At 38.3% G+C, this 17,685-nt stretch overlaps 1 protein-coding gene across 1 annotated transcript in view; it reads left to right on the forward strand.

The window, feature by feature from the left end:
• The window catches only part of LOC150085320 (zinc finger protein castor homolog 1-like), a 458,876-nt gene that overhangs the window by 308,735 nt on the left and 132,456 nt on the right, over positions 1-17,685 (forward strand). Inside the window, exon 5 of the mRNA XM_090373996.1 lies at positions 627-1,797. Within this exon, the coding sequence (XP_090230122.1) occupies positions 696-1,797 (1,102 nt within the window). The 5' untranslated portion in view covers positions 627-695. The remainder of the gene's footprint in view (positions 1-626; positions 1,798-17,685) is intronic.

Raw genomic sequence — 17,685 nt, forward strand, 5'->3', positions numbered from 1 at the left:
AAATTTTAGTGGGTATACCGAAATAAATATATAGCGATTCGCTTTAGAAATAGGTAATTTAAATCGGGACTGCAAGCTGAATTATGGTAGCTTCTGGGAAATCATAATATGCCTTCGGTTGCTTTTATCCAGCTGCATTTAGCAGTTCAAACTTCAAAATTACTGAGAGAAAACTAAAGTCCAAATTGCTCAAGTGTATCAAACATTAACGAAAAGAATGTCATTTGACATTGCCATTCTTATTTATTAAATGGAAGCGCCACATTTAAACTAGATGTTACCAGCATATTGTGCTTAAAATTGGTTTCCAGAAAGAAATCACAAAAGACTACCAGAGCAGCTGAAATTTTGCCACAGGCGTCTAGTTTAAGTAGTCAATTAAGTGTGCAAGGCTTTTTTTGTATATTTGGTCATTAATTTTGAGAAATAAAACTCAAAACTGTCATATTCTGGAATATTATTATGAGGTAACAGTATCATCAATTACAGTTGTTCATATATTTTCATAAAAAGGATGTTTAGTTCCAAATTTTAGTTAATTAATCTTCTTATTCATGCTTGTTATTCAAACTTATATAATCATTTTATAATCTCGATTAAAATATTTTTTTTGTCTTTGTTTGCAGAGGGGGTCAAGTAACTGGTGACTAATGAGCGATAGCAGTAGTCACGTGACCTCTCCACTGTACTAAAGCATGACAGAGGCAGAGGAGAAGCCTCTCAACAAGTCAAGTGCCTTCAAACTGAATGCAATCTGTGAAAAACTAAAGCGATCCTCCGAAGATATGATCATCAGTGATGATCACTCATCCGACCCTTCGCTGGTAGAAGGTCGGGACGATCATCATTTATCTCCAATGAATGGAGCGCCTCCTGATAACATCATTAGTGATACTGACCCGAGACATGTTTTGCCAAGACTGGATTCGGTAAGCCGCCCGTATAGGACAAGCTTGAAAGTGATTAACAACGATCAAGTGCCTTTTGATCATCATCATCATTGTTCGGTGCAAATTGGGCTACCTGTCGAAGGCAACGATAGTAGCATGGAAGAGGAAATGGACTCTATGGCTCTCGATTCCCGATCCGATTCGGGAATGTGTTTGAGCTCCAGCAGGGAAAGAAACAAACGTAAAAATTTCCAGCCCCGAAATATTTTGTATCATTATGCGGACAGCGATGCTGAGAATGAACTTTTTATGGATTACAACTGCACGATGGAGAATGATGAAGTAAGTGATGCCAGTGATTGTTCGGGACAAGAAAGTCCATGTCTATCAGACCCGGATTCGACCTCAGAACTACCGGATTATATCCAAAGAACAGTAATCGGCATCCAAGGCTTCCGTACTTCAGCTTTCACGAAAAACGATGCTGAAGGAGATGGTCCACTCGATCTTAGTGAGGGAGGAACTTTGAACCAACAAAAAGTAGGGGAAAAGGTCAATGCCCCAGTCGACCTCAGTAAGAGAACGGATAGTGGTCTTCCGTCCGACTGTGGTTCGGCTATGGATTTGTCGAAGGGAATCCGAAGTCCAAGCGTTTCGCCAGATACCAATGTCATTAAATGCATACCCGGTGCCATTACAGCCTCTTCCCCATACAGATCGCGTGAACCAACTCCTCCCGGTGCCTTCTGTAGTGCCTCACCCCGTACGGGTCCCAAGGACACCCCTGATGCTTCAGTGATGAAGGACTATGCAGAATCAACGATGAAAGAACTTTTGGGGATCTACGGACTGAACGACATGGCCGAAACCATTACGAAGAACGTGCCTCTACAAAACTTCTCCTCAGGTAGGAAAAATTGTTTTGAATTAAAACAAAAATAACTGAAAAACTCCCGTTCTCAGTAGAAGGCCTTTAAGATACGCATAGTACTATCGAAAACAGTTAATCATTTCATAAGTATAATAATAATTCCACTGTAAATGTACAATTTATAAATTCTCTTTATACCAGTATCCTATGCTGACATAAATAATTCGGGTAGAAATTGTCCTCTGTGGAGGAAATGACCTTGAATAAAGAAGTCAATAGAACGAATTCTATTTGCTCTTTGTAAATGCTTTATTTGCGATAGTCTTTAAGAGTAGAGCATTTCTTCATATATTATAAATATTAAATTATTTTAAAGGATGCAAGCGCACACACATCAATATGCTTATTTTCACTGACTCCCTAACGAACCTCTAAGAAACAGCTTGTAAAATTAACAAAAGCTGGTTTATCTGACCTTTTGCTTCTTACCTGACCTTGCTTAAAATTCTCTCAATTACACGCTGGCAACAAGACTTGCCTAAGAACCCGAATCACTCGGTTTAGAGGATGGTAACCTCGCTTCATTAACTTAATCTTCATTTAATGATCCCCTCATTTTATAAATGTCTACCTGTTCCCGCTATGTTCAAACCGAAAACCTCAAGGCACTTTAAAAACAGCCAATCTTTTATCTTATTTGAAACCAGACAGCAAACAAAACTATCTTATTCCTTAAGGGCAACTTTTTTTTTAGCTCACACCCATGACAAAGGTAGAAATTCCGTAAAATTCATTCTTGTCTTTTTGCCGAATCTTTAACAGCATAATCGGCTATGCCCTGTCGGTCGTTATTTTCCCACCCGCTGATCATCGTCCTGAGCTTCCAATTACGGTTGTTAAGGGAGCTTTTATTTTCCCCACCTTTATTTTAAATCCTGTGCCCACAGGCACGCAAACAACACATACACACAAACACAGACAAGTCGAATTTTAAGCCTCATTGTCATAATTCTGTAAGTATAAGAAATAAAAACAAATACTAGTAATTACTAAAGTTTTTTTTTGGGGGGGGGATGCTTATAAACTGTATTAAGAATAGAGCAATGACCACACTCGAATCACGTGAGTTTAAGGTCACTAAGACGGAGTTTACTGGTAATTGTCTCATCTCACTTAAACAACTCGCATCTCTCTCTCTCTCTCTCTCTTGACGAAAATCGCCCTTAACTACTAAGCATTTCGGCCCTTTCTTCCTCCGCCCAAGCCTAGAGGAGCAGGTGGGGACACAACACAATGACAAAGTAATTGTATTATAGTTAGAGGCCCTATATAACTGGCTTTAGAAGTTGTCAAAGGTTTCCCTTTTAAAATGGTCTTCCAAAATTGATAGCTACTGAGACTGCGCTGATGAATTCATAAAGTACTTGGTCCAAATGGGAGCCAATTAGAAGCCCTCACCTTTTTTTTTCTCTCCTGTATTTGACTGCGAACTAAATGAAAAATGACATAATTGGTACAAAGTGGATGGCGACAGAAGTACCAGAGCTTTGAAACATTTAGCAAGCGGATTCCAACTGCTATCTTCTTGCACCCTTTGATCATCTTTATACTTGCGTTATTACAAGTCAATGGATAATTTAAAGCGGCCCCTAGAGATACAGATAACTTTAGGTTAATACTAAAAGTTAACGTGAAGTCTAGACTTTTGAGAACTGTTTTATCATAAGTAATAAATATTACGTAGTGGAACTGAAAATATGCAACTAGCTTATTTATACAGTATAATTTTAGCATTTATTACGCAGTTTTCTCAAAACACACACCTCTTTAATTCTACTTCTGTATATTCCCAAACAGTATCAACATTGTTAATTATCGAATCAACAATCCCTCGGCTTGAGATGGCCTAATCACAGCCCCAATTGAAGAGATCTTTAAAAATTCCTCATTACTTTTGGAATTTTAATCAGGCCTCTGTGTGTATGTGCTAAGCACCAAAAGCAACTAAGGCTATTAGGCGTCAGTATATTGTTTGTAAATTTCTGTATTCTGTGGTCGATTTGCCTGTTTTCTAGACGAAAATCCCGAGCTTCTAGGAGATAAAGCCATGCAATCCTCACCCAAGACCGACTAACTCAGCCCCGTTGTGAAAAAAAAAAGTCCATAAACATTTCTTGCGTCATTGACTGGATTCAAACCCAGCGTTTTCCAGTCGGTGTGGGTAAGAATGGAGATTATATCCACTGTGCTATCCTATCCACGACCAGGTCTCTCCAAATAAGCGATAAATGGCCAAATATTATATTGGGAGTCAGTAACTCTTCTGGAGCGACGTGCCAGGTTCATTCTTCTGTGAAATTCTCTAGTTATAATGGTGATGTTTTGAAATCAGGGGAAGCTGCTGTATGTAAGAAAACCACCTGCTGTTAATTTACAAAAGTGATGGACACAGGATAAGTCGCAAGAGGGAAAAAGGATTCACTTTGAAATTAAACAGGACTACAGACATGTCTGTGTGTCTTTGTGGAAACTTGCGTGGTAATGCCTTTTTTAGATTCTCGTGGTAGTATACTATGCTGGGTAGTCTCTGATGCCACCTTTGGAAATAGTACCGTAGGCTGCCGATCCCTGTAGTATACTACCACAAGAGCGGCTCTATGTTCTTCACCTTGACTGATTTTCAATGAACGAAAACCTTGAGGTAATAAGGAGATATACGAACTGGTTCCCATGGGAAGAACAGATCTTGTAACTGAAATAATAGACTGTCGTTTTATAAGAAATCTAAACTTATTGGAACATTCTTTGCAATTCTGGTAATCTGTGTTACCAGAAAGAATATCAATTAAAAATTAGCATTCGTAAATGAGTATTTTTATTATTATTTTAAAACTTGCAGCATTTCTGGCCAATAGTTCAAGTATCAAAGCTATTCGTGAATAAGAAGAGTGAGACCAACCCAATTTATCTACCCTCTAATCTACTTCCCTCCTTCCCTATTTTTTCATTTTTGCTACTTCCATCTCTCTCTCTCTCTCTCTCTCTCTCTCTCTCTCTCTCTCTCTCTCTCTCTCTCTCCCCCCGTCTTCTTAGAAGAACTTACAATTCATATCTGTCTCTTTCTTCTTATTTTTATATTTCTGAAGTGTACATTTTGCAGAGCTGATTCATTAGGCTTTCTATCATCGATTTGGTAAATGACTTTGAGCAGCTAGATAAGACAGCAAACAGGCGAGTTTTGATAGTTTTATTAACTTCGCCCACCCACTGCTGGTCTGTGTGTATATTGAGCAGCTTTGCATTTAGTCATGAACATGACACCACCGTCCCCTTAACGACCGTTCTCTTCTGCTCCTCTAAGCTGCTCTCTATTAATGGCGACTTGGATCCATTAGCGATTGCGGTGAGGAAGCGTGTAAAAGCTTGACTAGTACTCAAGTTACTTTCCCTTTTCCGCCCCCTGATTTGGGCAGGTGTAATGATAGGATGAATTAATGAAATGCTAATGATACACCTGAGTTCTAAGCGAATTGTAAATCGCTATTACACTTCATTAGGTAATCGATCCTCTCGTGTCCTTCAGATTTGTTTCGTATCATGAAAATCACTGCAAATTTCCACACAAAGTTTTTAGTTGGAGTGCAGCAAGATTTCTACTGCCTCCTACATGGCACGCCCCTTGCAGATTTACCTGTCCATCTGTCGAGTTCGATGTCTGCTATTTTTTTTTTTTTTTTATTTATCCGTCTGTCTTGTCTATCTTTCTAGCTCTCTTTTTCTATTCAAGATATTATCATTGCGTCTTCCCATCTTTTCCGCTCTTCCATTGGTCCGCTCTTTCTTTCCTCAAAGATAATTGACAAAAAAGGAAATCACAATTTTACTCTCATATTCTTGGATCTGAACACAATAAAATGATAGTTTTAACTTTTTAAGCAATAAGCAACATGCTACACAAAACTTGCGTTAAATGTTGGATCGAAATAAAAGAATATACAGTAAAATCTCGATTTAACGGACTGCATGGTGAAAAAGGTCTGTCTGTTAAACTCAAAAGAGATATGTAGTCGCCGAAAAGCTAAAAATGTTATGAGATTGGACAATACTATGGAATTAAAAATATTAAAATGTTGTAATACTGTATTTTACTCCACTTACCAGTTCCAAAAAGTAGAAGGGCTTGAAATTTTTCGGGGCTGTATTGTAATAGTGTAAACTCTGACTGGAGCTTATTCAGTCTGACGACTTCTCCAGTGACCTCACTGGAGGTCCAGATGACACCCTCTTAATGTCTGATATACTCGGCAGTCTGACGGAGGATGAAGATGAAAAAAAATCCTGGTACCCTTGCACTCTTTATATGAATCTTGTAAATGGTGGTGCAGGACACAGTGGTTGGTTTAAGGTTTATTCATAACAGAAGGATCTGTAATCATGACTTAAGTTTAGCATTTCAACAAGTTACTTCAAAGTAGCTTGTTGAAATGTTAAAAAGAACAAAAGTGCTTCACGAGTATTTCGGCTTTTCTATTTGATTACACAGGTTAACAAGTAATTTTTTTTTATCAGAAAAAAAAAATGGAGTAGACATCTTTAGACACTGATTCCAAATCAGTTTCCATCCAGCATGTCCAGTTTTTGATATGAACGTGGAGACTGATTATTCCACATATTAATATAATTATTAATTTGTTATTGTTTATTTATACATTCATAATATTCATGTAACTGTTTGAACATATCTATACCCTTGTTATTTGATAATTGAATTATAGATTGTTTCAGGTCAGATACGGTTAATTATTGAAACACATTCCTCGAAAATAAAAATCGCCCCAACAAATTCTGCTATGTGCGGGTCTTTACGAACTAAATCATAACATCGTACCATGATGACAGATATTAAAAAAAAAAAAACCCAGTTATTCATGATGTCTATAAATTATTCACATGATTATGAAGCTGGATTAAAATTTTATTGTAATAGGAATTGTAAAAACGGTTTGCTGCACTTAATAAAGCAACTCAAAGAATTTCTTCTCACACAACCGTTCTTCAGTAAACCTCTACACGGGCGCCTTTGGCAGCACGAAGAACGCCAAGAAGGTAGTCGATTTCGTTCCAAGTATTTTAAAGCACTCTTGAGAAATGGAAGTCACTGCCTGTTCAACCTGGTCTTTTAACTTTCTTTGAATACACTTTGTCCTGTACGTAATCCCATACAAAGAAATCCATAGGTGCGATATTCGGCGAACGAGGAGGTCATAGAATGGGCCTATTTCGGCCGATCCAACGGTTTGAAAAATTTTTATTGAGGAAATCGCGCACATGCAAGCTCCAATGTAGTGGAATCCCCATTTTGTTGACAGAACACGTGTGGCTGAATATCTTCCAGCTGAGGTGCACCAAAAAATTTAAGTACATGAAGGTAACTGACGGTTAACATTGTTCTCGTGGAAGAAAAATCGCCCAATGAATGAATGCTTGAATGAAGGCCAGTGCCCGCTACACGTTTACCTTGGAATGATCACTCTCGTGTTCACGAAGTGAGTGGGAATTTTCAGATCCCATATGCAACAATTGGGGATCTGAACTTTACTCTTTAATCTTAATTTTTTTTATCTTTACTTTAAAATGTTTTAAATCTTAACTTTAACCAGGTAGGAGGAATGTCGCTTCATCACCGAAAACAACATTTTCCATAAAGTGATCTTCGTCGATAGGGTTAAGAATGTGAACAGCGAATTCCTCTCGTTGTGGTTTGTCGTGAGGCTTAATATCCTGGCTGATTTTCACTTTATAATCAAAGTTTTAATCTGCGAACCACTGTGCAGTATTTGCAGCTGCAGGCTTGCTCGGCGGATAGATTTTGTAAGACTTTGGGTAAACAATTCCTGAATTTTCGAAACTTTATCTGGAGATACACTATGCCTAACTGCTCTTTTCTGGAGCAGCACACAGCCGGTTTCTTGAAACTGTTTCAACCATCGCCTCATTGATTGTTTCGTAGGTGGATCTTTCTGGAATTCCCACTGAAACCGTCTCGTTATCACTGGAGATTTGGTGTCCAACAGCAGCCGCAACGTGCACACTGCTTTCTCCTGCACGGTCGCCATTTTAATGCTATACTGTCGCAATGCTTTCTGGGATCAAGGCTGCTAACCACATAAGGAAAAACTCACTGAATTGCTTTGATAACTGCAGCAAACCATTTTAAGATACCTACTTACAATAAAATTTTAATTAGGCTTCATAATCAAGTGAACGATTTATAGACACCCTCTACTTTGTCCTCTAGTTTTACACTATCTCTAGGTCAGTGTTTCTCAACTCGTTGTTCGCGTAACTTATGAAATCGGTCCGTAGGGCTTGGCATAAAACATAGCTTTTTTGGGGGGGTAAGCAACAAGGTGATTGAACGAGCAAACTTATACTGCATATGTATAAGATGATGATGATTGACCAAGTGATGATTATACCTTTTGCAATGTGAGCGTAACTTGATTCTCAAGTAAAATTGCAAGAATAAGCACAAGATTGTTTATCGGAACTTGGATTTACCGATGAGGTCAATCATTAACCATGACAGGACGCAAATTCAAGTAACTCTACAACATGGACTACAGTCTTTGTAAGACGAAATCGAAAATGCGATAAAAATGAGATTGGCAGAGACCTGAGAACTTCAATCGATCCTGAGTCCACAACTGACAAAGAGAGACAACAGAGCCAGAGCTATTTACCCAAGATAACCTGAATGACAGCATATAGCTCTCTCCAAAAATAAAGCCGAATTTCTATTCGAGACCTAAAGTAGAAATGCTTAATTAAGAAGGGCATCAGAGCGACTCAATGTCGAAGAAGAAGAAACCAAGTTTTGATTATGGTCGCAGTAAACGGTCTGCTCTGTTCCTGCCATGATATCAATGGAGTTTAAGGAATTGTCATTAGTACGCATTATGCCTGAATGGTGCCTCTTCATCAACTCGTCACAGCGAAGTTTGAAAATTATTAACGAGAATTTAAAAACCATCTGTTCCCATTACTCACTCTATTCATCTAAAGGAGACATACTATAACTACTATAACTTGAAGTTACTATTCGAAACAATTCAATACAGCACTCATCAGTTGAATATCTACGGTGACCTCAAAATCACTGGTATGTTAATTGACATGCAAAGAGTTCACGAAAGATTGTTTCTTATGCCTATGGGAAAGCCTTTCTACCGCAGATATTGGACGTGACGACCTCAACGAAGCAATATGATCTAGAAATGAGTAGTCTGCAGTGGTCCTTTATTTTTATCCAATAAAGATCTTTCTCCCACCTCTCCACATTAAACTTGGCCTAATGAAGAGTTTTGCAAAACGATGGCTAAGATGAATTCGATGATTTCGTTACTTAAGTGAGAAATCTTCAAAGATCAGTATCACGAGAGTGAAAAAAAAAAGGAAATCTTTGTGAGGGTGTCTCAAATCGGAGAGCCTCTTAGGACGAAAGCTTCGAAAATTGCCTTAGTGTATTTTCAAATGGCTTTGTGGAAACGTTTTGTGTAACCACAGGTTTCCCGCATACAGAGATGAAGTTTATAAATTGCTCAATTCATATAAAGAGGTGGAATGTTGTCATAAGTCGCTGAAACTTCATTTCTCGCATTCAGACGTCTTTCCCCAAAACCTTGGCACGGTGAGTGATGAGCAGGAGAAATGGTTCCATCAAGACATTAAGTAAATAGAAAATAGCTACCAAATATTTCTAGAACGAACGTATGTTGACAAACTATTGCTGGATGTAGCACTGCAAAATTCTGGGGAAAAAATGCACTAAAGGAAATCATACTCACAATTTTAAATTGTACTCATCTTTTTTTACAATACTGTACTGTGTTCTTTTAACGTGTATCAAGTGTATTGGATTTAAACTATAAAAGTGATAAAATACAAATTAACCATTCTTATGTATTTTGTAATAAAAGAGTCTTAATCATCAACTGTATTACGAAAACTATACGTGCTAGAAAACAACCGAAAACGTTTAAAATCAGTGCGCAAAACTAATTCAGAAAAGTGTTAACGTCTAAAGCTTGGTGCGATAGACACCGTCCGTTATTTCCAAAGTTCGTTAAATCGAGAGTTCATTCTAAGGACAAAGGACGGTTATTTAGAACTCAGGAAGCATTTAGCAGCTACTTTAATTGAATGAGCGTTTATATGAGCTATAAAAATGCATGCTACAGGTTTAAAGACCATATAATCGCGACTTGAAAACGGTCTAAGACAGATATCATTTAAGTATTTAAAGGCTTAAATTCTCAGCCATTAGCAGTCTGATTATGAAAGGTTGTTGACACCACTACCACTTACCCATTATTTGACCTAGAGTGTACGTTTTACGTGCGAGTCCTTCCAAGCCTGGTCACGTGAACTTGAAGACGCCATCTTGTGAAGTGATTCCTTGGTTAGTTCTCATAGTGCATAGGTATCCATTGATCACGCACTGATTAGAGATGACACTGACCCTCATTTCATAACATTTTTCTCGACGCATTTATTCCGTAGACTCCCAAACAACTCATCTAATGCGTGCTCGACCACTATCAGGTCCGTTCCGGATGAAGGAATTGATGCCTCGAAGCAAAAATGTTCCTGGGACTATAATGTCATACTTGTGTGTTTGTCTCGAGACAAACATGCGAAATCTCCTGGGGAGTGTCTTTTCGATTGGTAACTAAAAGTCAACGACTCGACCGAGAATACGGTGACAATGGATGCACTTGTAATGGTCGCTTGGCTAGATAAACGACCCAGTAGGCCATATCGAACAGAGACGATCTTACAAGAAGAGGTAAATTAAGGCTTCTAGTTAATGGTGATCATTAGAGGATTACAAGAGCAACACAATCGTATCAAAAAGACCTTGTTGACTAGAAGGCGATAGGCATTTATCATGTTATACTAAATCGAGTCGAAGTTATCTAAGGAAACAAAAACAAGTATGTTTAAGAGCCATAGAAGACGCTGGCGAAGTTTGTACGTTAACTACATAAACAATGGATGACCTTGTCACAAATGGATGTAATAATGTCTCTTAACAGAGCTACATAATAATAGGTTGCATTTTTACTAGTTATGGTACTAGTATTGCACAACTTTTCTCAACCGTGTACCTCAACAGCCATTTAGTGGAGTGTTTAACGCATATGCGCGTTAGGAGCGTGCTCTTATGGTCCTCAATATCTGTGACCCCAAAAAGTTGAAATAAGTGTACATATGCACAAAGGCTTGTAGCAATACTGGCCCCAAAATCTCACGGGGCCTTCAAGCCGGAACTGCTGTTAATGTAAATGAGTATACCCAAAATAAAATTTTCACGTGATATATTATATGTTAAGGTACAATTTACAGTATACTACACATTACTGTTTAGTTCTAATATTATAATACTTTATAGAGTAATACGCTTTATACGTGTGATTATATAATTTATAATATATGCTATTATATAATTTATATATAGGATTTTATTTATTTTATACACAGTCATTGATAAAGTAGGACCTTATAAGGAGTGCATCTTAGTTTCGAACAGAATCAGAGCAAAGTAACCAGTTACTAATGAAGTACTGATGAATATATTTAGGCGCATTTGCGAAAAACGCCTATTGGCTTCGCATCTATCCTCAAGTGTCATGTCCTTCCTTCCGCATGTAACAACTCTACTTCCAGTGGATGGATTTTCATGAACATTTATATTTGCTCTTTTATATAGATTTATCGTACCAGACCTATTATGTAGCAATTCTAACATTTGCATCTGAAACTTGGACTATAAAGAAAAAGGATGAAAGCAAAATGCAGGGGCAGAAATGAGGTTTGTGAGGACCATAGACAGGACTGATGTGATTAGGGAAAGAATTCAAGTAGAGAGGCTCCAGAGTAGGATTGAAAGGTCCCGCTTGAGACGGTTTGGACATGTCAAGAGGATGAACGAGAGGCGGTTGCCAAGAAAAATGTTTGAATTGCAATTCAAGGACAAAAGACCAAGGGGGAGACCAAGGACGAGGTGAAAAAACATGATAAAGACCGATATTATTAAGAGAGGAGGAAACTGGGGCGAAATCAATGAAGGAGAGAAGTTCATGGACAGGACATGGTGGAGAGGCTTCTTATCTCGACCAGTGGAACGATGATAGAGATTTATCCTGTCTTTTCAGATTTAATTAAAATTGGACGGAAAGAAAAAAGGAGGTATTTATTGAATCCACGGGGAAATAATTAAAGTCTTACAAAATTTTAGTTGATTGTTTAATTAACAGTAATTTATTGGTTAAAAAATTCATTAGGTATCCACTTTTTGTTTCTACTAATCACAGATAAATGAAAGGAAAAAAAATTGAACACACCTGAAATGCAACGCACTGCGTATATTAACTAACTTGCTAGTCGAGTCGAGGGATGCTTCACAAAGGATTTCCAAATCTCATATAACTCTTTAAGGGAAATAATGGTCAATACCACGTTATGAAAATTTCTAGGAAGCTATTCTGTATCTTAGTGCTAAGAAATATTTATTAGTCTTGTTAACTTAAATGTATAGTTTCTGCTTCAGCACGCACGCCTTATGCATTACTTCATGAAATGTGCTTATTTGTAGATTTTTTTTCGACCCGGCCCGTTCAACCTCACGTGCATTCGTGATGAAGTCAGCGGAATGCTTTTAAAACTTTTAAATAACTGTAGTCCGCGTATAATTACGACAAGAGGTATGCGCCATAAACAACAATAAGCATTTTCGTGACAATTATTTCTTAATAGCGTTCTTTTCGAAACGATTTATAATACCACACTTCAGAGGCTAATTACAGAGAAAATTCGCATTACAGTGATAAATTGTTGACGCATGCGTATTTTCTAGAGTTCAGTGTAACCGATTAATACATATTTCCAATTTCAAAACTGGTTTTCGAAAACTAAATGTTTCTAAAGACGTGATTAGTATTTTTAATGTCCGATTTTAGATCATTTTCAGCAATGTCAATGGTACAGAATATTTTATCATAAAAAAAAAAAAATATATATATATATATATAGTAATCTTCTTCTGTACATTTGGTATCTCCTTTGTGCTTTCTCCCCCCCCCCCTCTCTATTAGGCTAAAGTTCTTCAAAATAAGCCTCTACGTACAGGGACGTGCGTATGTTCCAAAACGTGATCATTTTCCAACCATGATGACACATTCAGCGAATTACGGTTGAGATAATGACTACAGTCTGTAGTAACGTAACCAGTTTTGTATGTGTGTGATTTTTAATCCCTCCATTCCCTTTTTTTTCTTCTTCTTTTTTTCCAGCAAAGATGTTGGAAGTTACAGTTCAGGTGTACACTTTACAATAAGGCAAAATGATCCCTTAATTATCAACACTGGTATTCCATTAGATATAAATTTTGAAGAGAGGGTTGGAAATGCAGACGTCATTCCAGTCTGAAAGCTTCATTGGGAGAGTGGCTAAGTATATAAATGGGATGTTTCATGAGACATGCAGGAGCCCAAATGTAACCTTACCAGACCGGTTATTTGCTATTCCTGCGTGAAAACGAAATCGTGCATTTATTAACCCATATTAACTAATTAGTACTAGTTTAATGGAAACTATCAGTCGATGGTCATTGCTCTGTTTTATTTAATGCTCTGGAACATCAAAGTTAACTCAATTCTATAGCCAAGTAGTTTATTCTAGCTTCAGTAAAATCGAAGTTTTTTGAATCGAGAGGTACTTTCTCAATTTATTCAAGGCGATGTTCATTATTCCATCTTGTGCGTATAAAATGATCAAAGTAGAATGTCCTGTCATTCCAACAGAGGCCGTTACTGTCTAGGGTCCACTCAGCTTTTTAATTACGTCAGAATTTGCTAATTTAATAAATAAAAAATAAAATAACAGCTCGTGTTAAATCCTCAACTCTTAAATTGAAAATTTTCTTTAGCGTTAAATATATAAAGATTAATCAAAGTATGAGTCATTAGATGTTAAAACACGATAGGAATGAGTACACGTTGAGAGCCTTGCAAATCAATTCGGACCTGGAGAGACTATGCAAGGCCCATGAGATGGTAGGTTTCGGAGATTAGGAGTTGCTGTGGTCATCATGGAACAAGTAAATACATGGGCTCTGTCAGGGTAACTAAGATTATGGTCTAACTACTGAAAGAGTCGTGCATGTATACTAGCCAACCGGGCTGGCCGGGTGGGTAAAGTGCCTTCCTGGCAACCCAAAGGTCGCGGGTTCGAATCCCGCCTCGGGCTTGGATCAGAGTAATGCAAAAACCTTGGGAGGTGCATTATGGCCACAGAAGCCGATGCGCCAACAACTAACTAAAAAAACAAACAAACAACAGCATGTATACTTGTATTTACACTAAATGCCAGGAGCATTATAAATAACCTTGATGAATTTTATATACTGATCAAGTCATCAAATGCAGACATTGTGGGGGATATCGGAGCCATGGTGTCACCCAAATATGAGAGATGCAGAATTTGAATATGGGGAGTGCAATGCATACAGGAAGGACAGACAGGACAGGAGGAGGGCCCAATGCTCTTAGTTAAAAAGCATATTAAATCTAAGGCAGTGCATCCAGTCGACATGAGTGGCCAAGTGCAATGTTGAGTCAGTTTGGTGTGACATAAGCACTGGGAAAACGAAAATGAGTAGGAGTGTGTTATAGGACTAATGATTAAAACAAACAGCTATACAGAGCAATTGTGAGCCAGTAAATCAGCATGTCTTATAATGGGGGTTTTAACTTTTCAGATACTGACTGAAACTTGTGGATTGGTTGCTCATACACTAGCAAGAGTTCGGTGAGACTGCTGGATGACCGTTTTCTATATCAGTATTTTAGAGGCAAAAAGAGGAAGCAGTACTCTTGATCTGATTATCAGTAGCGATTCTTCATGCATTAAGAATCTGCACGTAAAAGACCCACTGGGTTGCAGCGACCCAGTGTACTAATGTGGAATTTAATTAAAGACATAACTACTGTCAAGAGTAAAGGGAAAAGCTTTTGTAAGAATGAGACTATAGAGGTGTCAGTTTTTATATTGTGTGCAGTTTGACCAACAGTAAATGGGAAGTAATCGAAGAAGCTACTAAGCTTTTTCATACCAACTAAAAAATACTGTTCAAAGCTAAGACCTAAATGATCGTCAGATGGGCTGACGAGACACGTGGCAGAGAAGAAAAATACATGGAATGCATATGTATCAAGTGATAGAGAAGCCTATGGTAGAACTAGTTTGCAATAAAGTCACAAAGCAGGTTAGGCAAGCCAAAGAAGATTACGAGAAGTCTCTGGAAAAGAATGCAAAGAAAATCAGCAAAGACTTCTTTGCTTATAATAACAGTAGAAGAAATGGGGTCGAATCACATTGGTCCACTTGATGTCGATGGTCTAACTATTGGTGATTGTACTCAAGTTGCTAGCAACCTGAATTTGTATTCCCACATGAAGAATTCTTTAGGGAAGAGGATGCTAGAAGGAGGGCACACACAACAATAAGAGAGCATCACTAAAACAAAAAACAGGGAACACAAAAGGTATGACAACAAAACTAAATCACATTCTTTAAAATTGATTTTGTTAATATACAGAAAATAAAATTAAAAGTACACCAATTCACTCAGTGTTCACTGAGAATTTGCCGATTCTAGGCATATGGGTTCATATCGCTTTGACCCCACAAACCACAGTTTCATAAGGTAGGGATGCATCACATGTTGCCAGACCAGGGGGGGCGGTATCCACCTATTAATATTTTCAATAACACTGAAGCATTCTAAAAAGTATGCAGTAAGCACCTACTCAAATTGCTCCACCAGGCCATCAGTTGAACCTTTTCGAGAATCTACGTCCGTACGTATAATAAAGAAAGAAAGCTCTGTGTCGGTAAGTTTCCTATAGCTTCTGGACTCTATACATTCTACTCTAGTATAACTTATTGAGGTCGATTCCCAGGAAATTTATTATCGATATAATTTTTGTTGGGAATCTCCACTTTTGACTGCTCAGGTTTTTCTACATTAGGCTGCGGAGGAAGTCGGAGCATCTGTTTCTCCTGGCTGATCTAAAGGATATGATCAATTTGTCCACCTTGGGTGCATCGGGATGTCCTATGATCAATCAACTGAGCTAGCATCAGGATGTTGCGTGCTACCATTAATTTCTTCCGTGGAGTAACTTCCAAATTTGTGTACAAAATTGAACTAGAGATGAGAATTGTTTTTCTGCAATCCTGTTCATCCACTGTAAAATGCAGTATTCCATGTTGAGAAGAGCTGCCTAAGATGCGGTTGAGTGGCGGAGGGCCATATTACAGATGAATATAAAGGTATTAGGTGCACGCATCTTTGGATGTACTTGGTGGTGAGTTTGGTATCATGAATACCTATAAATTCCTCAGTCCCCCCCCCCCTTTCTCTCTCTCTCTTTCAGCATAGGCGTCGGGGGTTCGGAATTTTGCCGTCTCAAATATCGGTATTTTTTACACCTAAAATATATATCAGTTGGAAAAAGCGACTCAAATGTAAACTTGGCGCTTAGCTTACAGTCTACTGCACATTCCTATTCTAGGGAGAGCTTCATTCCTTCGCATCGCGAAATGGTGTCCGGACCAGTGAGGCATCTTGTACGTTAACTTTTCACGAAACAAAGTGAGCCCTCGTCGGTAGCAGAGTTGGTATAATCACCGCCATCCCACATCGGGTGGAAAAGATGAGAGTTCGAATCCCGTCGATGACGTTAAAAATTTTTATGGGCCTTTTTCACAACGTGGCTGAGGTAATCAGTCTCAGGAGGGGGGGGTAGCGTGATTCTTGAAACCCGAGTTTTTTGGCCAGCAAACCGACCACAACAATTTATAGCCATAATATATACGGCGCAATACAGTCTAGGTCGCTGATGCGCTTAAAATCCTACAAGAACAAGAAACGAAATCTCTCATGATAGTAGAACGACAGTTTCAGTGTTAAGTATAGAGGATCCGTCAAGCAAACCACTGATTCTTTGTAATGAGACAACGTACCAGCAGACCCTTCTGTGAGTGAAGAATCACCGTCTAGGCTTTCACATTAAACATATCAGATTGTAATTTTTGCGCAATTCACAGAAATAGGTGAGAAGTGTGGGCAGCTTAACTACCCAAAACTGTTTGACAAGTTGATCGAAGCGCTTTCATCTCTCTTTGCATACTGATTAAAGATTGTGCGGCAACTGAATCCCATAGATAAGTGAAACGGTATGACTTTTGTTCAAGTTACTATGAACAAGTTGGTTTTCAGTGATGACGCGATATTTCATCAATTGGGGAAAGTGAAAATCCCCACCAGTTCATTCAACATGAAAACGACAGTCCCAAGGTGTCTTAGTATCAATATCAAAAGGAAAAATTTACTAACCGTTCTTTCCAGAACAGAGGAACTGCCTAGTTCGGCATGTTACAGGGTTGGCCACAACACAGTGCAGAAGACATTTCAGATCTAATTTACCAACAAGACTGGCTTCCATACGACTTCCATAACGAAGTGCGATAGTATCTTGATGAGCTTCTTCCTAATTCAATAGGTTGGGCGTGGAGACGTCCTATGGAATGGGCCTCGGAATCAACAGATCAGACATCCATGTTTTTCTTCTATGGGATTTGTTTTAGAGATAATATCCGTGTCTCTCAACTGCGGAAGACACTAGAAGAGCTTAAAATTAGGATCACGGAGGCCTGTGCAGGAGGCTGAATATTGAATGTGTGCTCACATTGACCTTTAGAACGAAAGAGACGTTCTGGATTAGGAGCAAACGACGTTCTTTACCATCTACAATCAAACTACAATGATGAATTAAAATAAGATAAAAATAAAAAGTA

The sequence above is a fragment of the Mastigoproctus giganteus genome, chromosome 5 (genome assembly GCF_048544385.1).
Source record: "Mastigoproctus giganteus isolate SK-2022 chromosome 5, ASM4854438v1, whole genome shotgun sequence".
NCBI lineage: Eukaryota > Metazoa > Arthropoda > Arachnida > Uropygi > Thelyphonidae > Mastigoproctus > Mastigoproctus giganteus.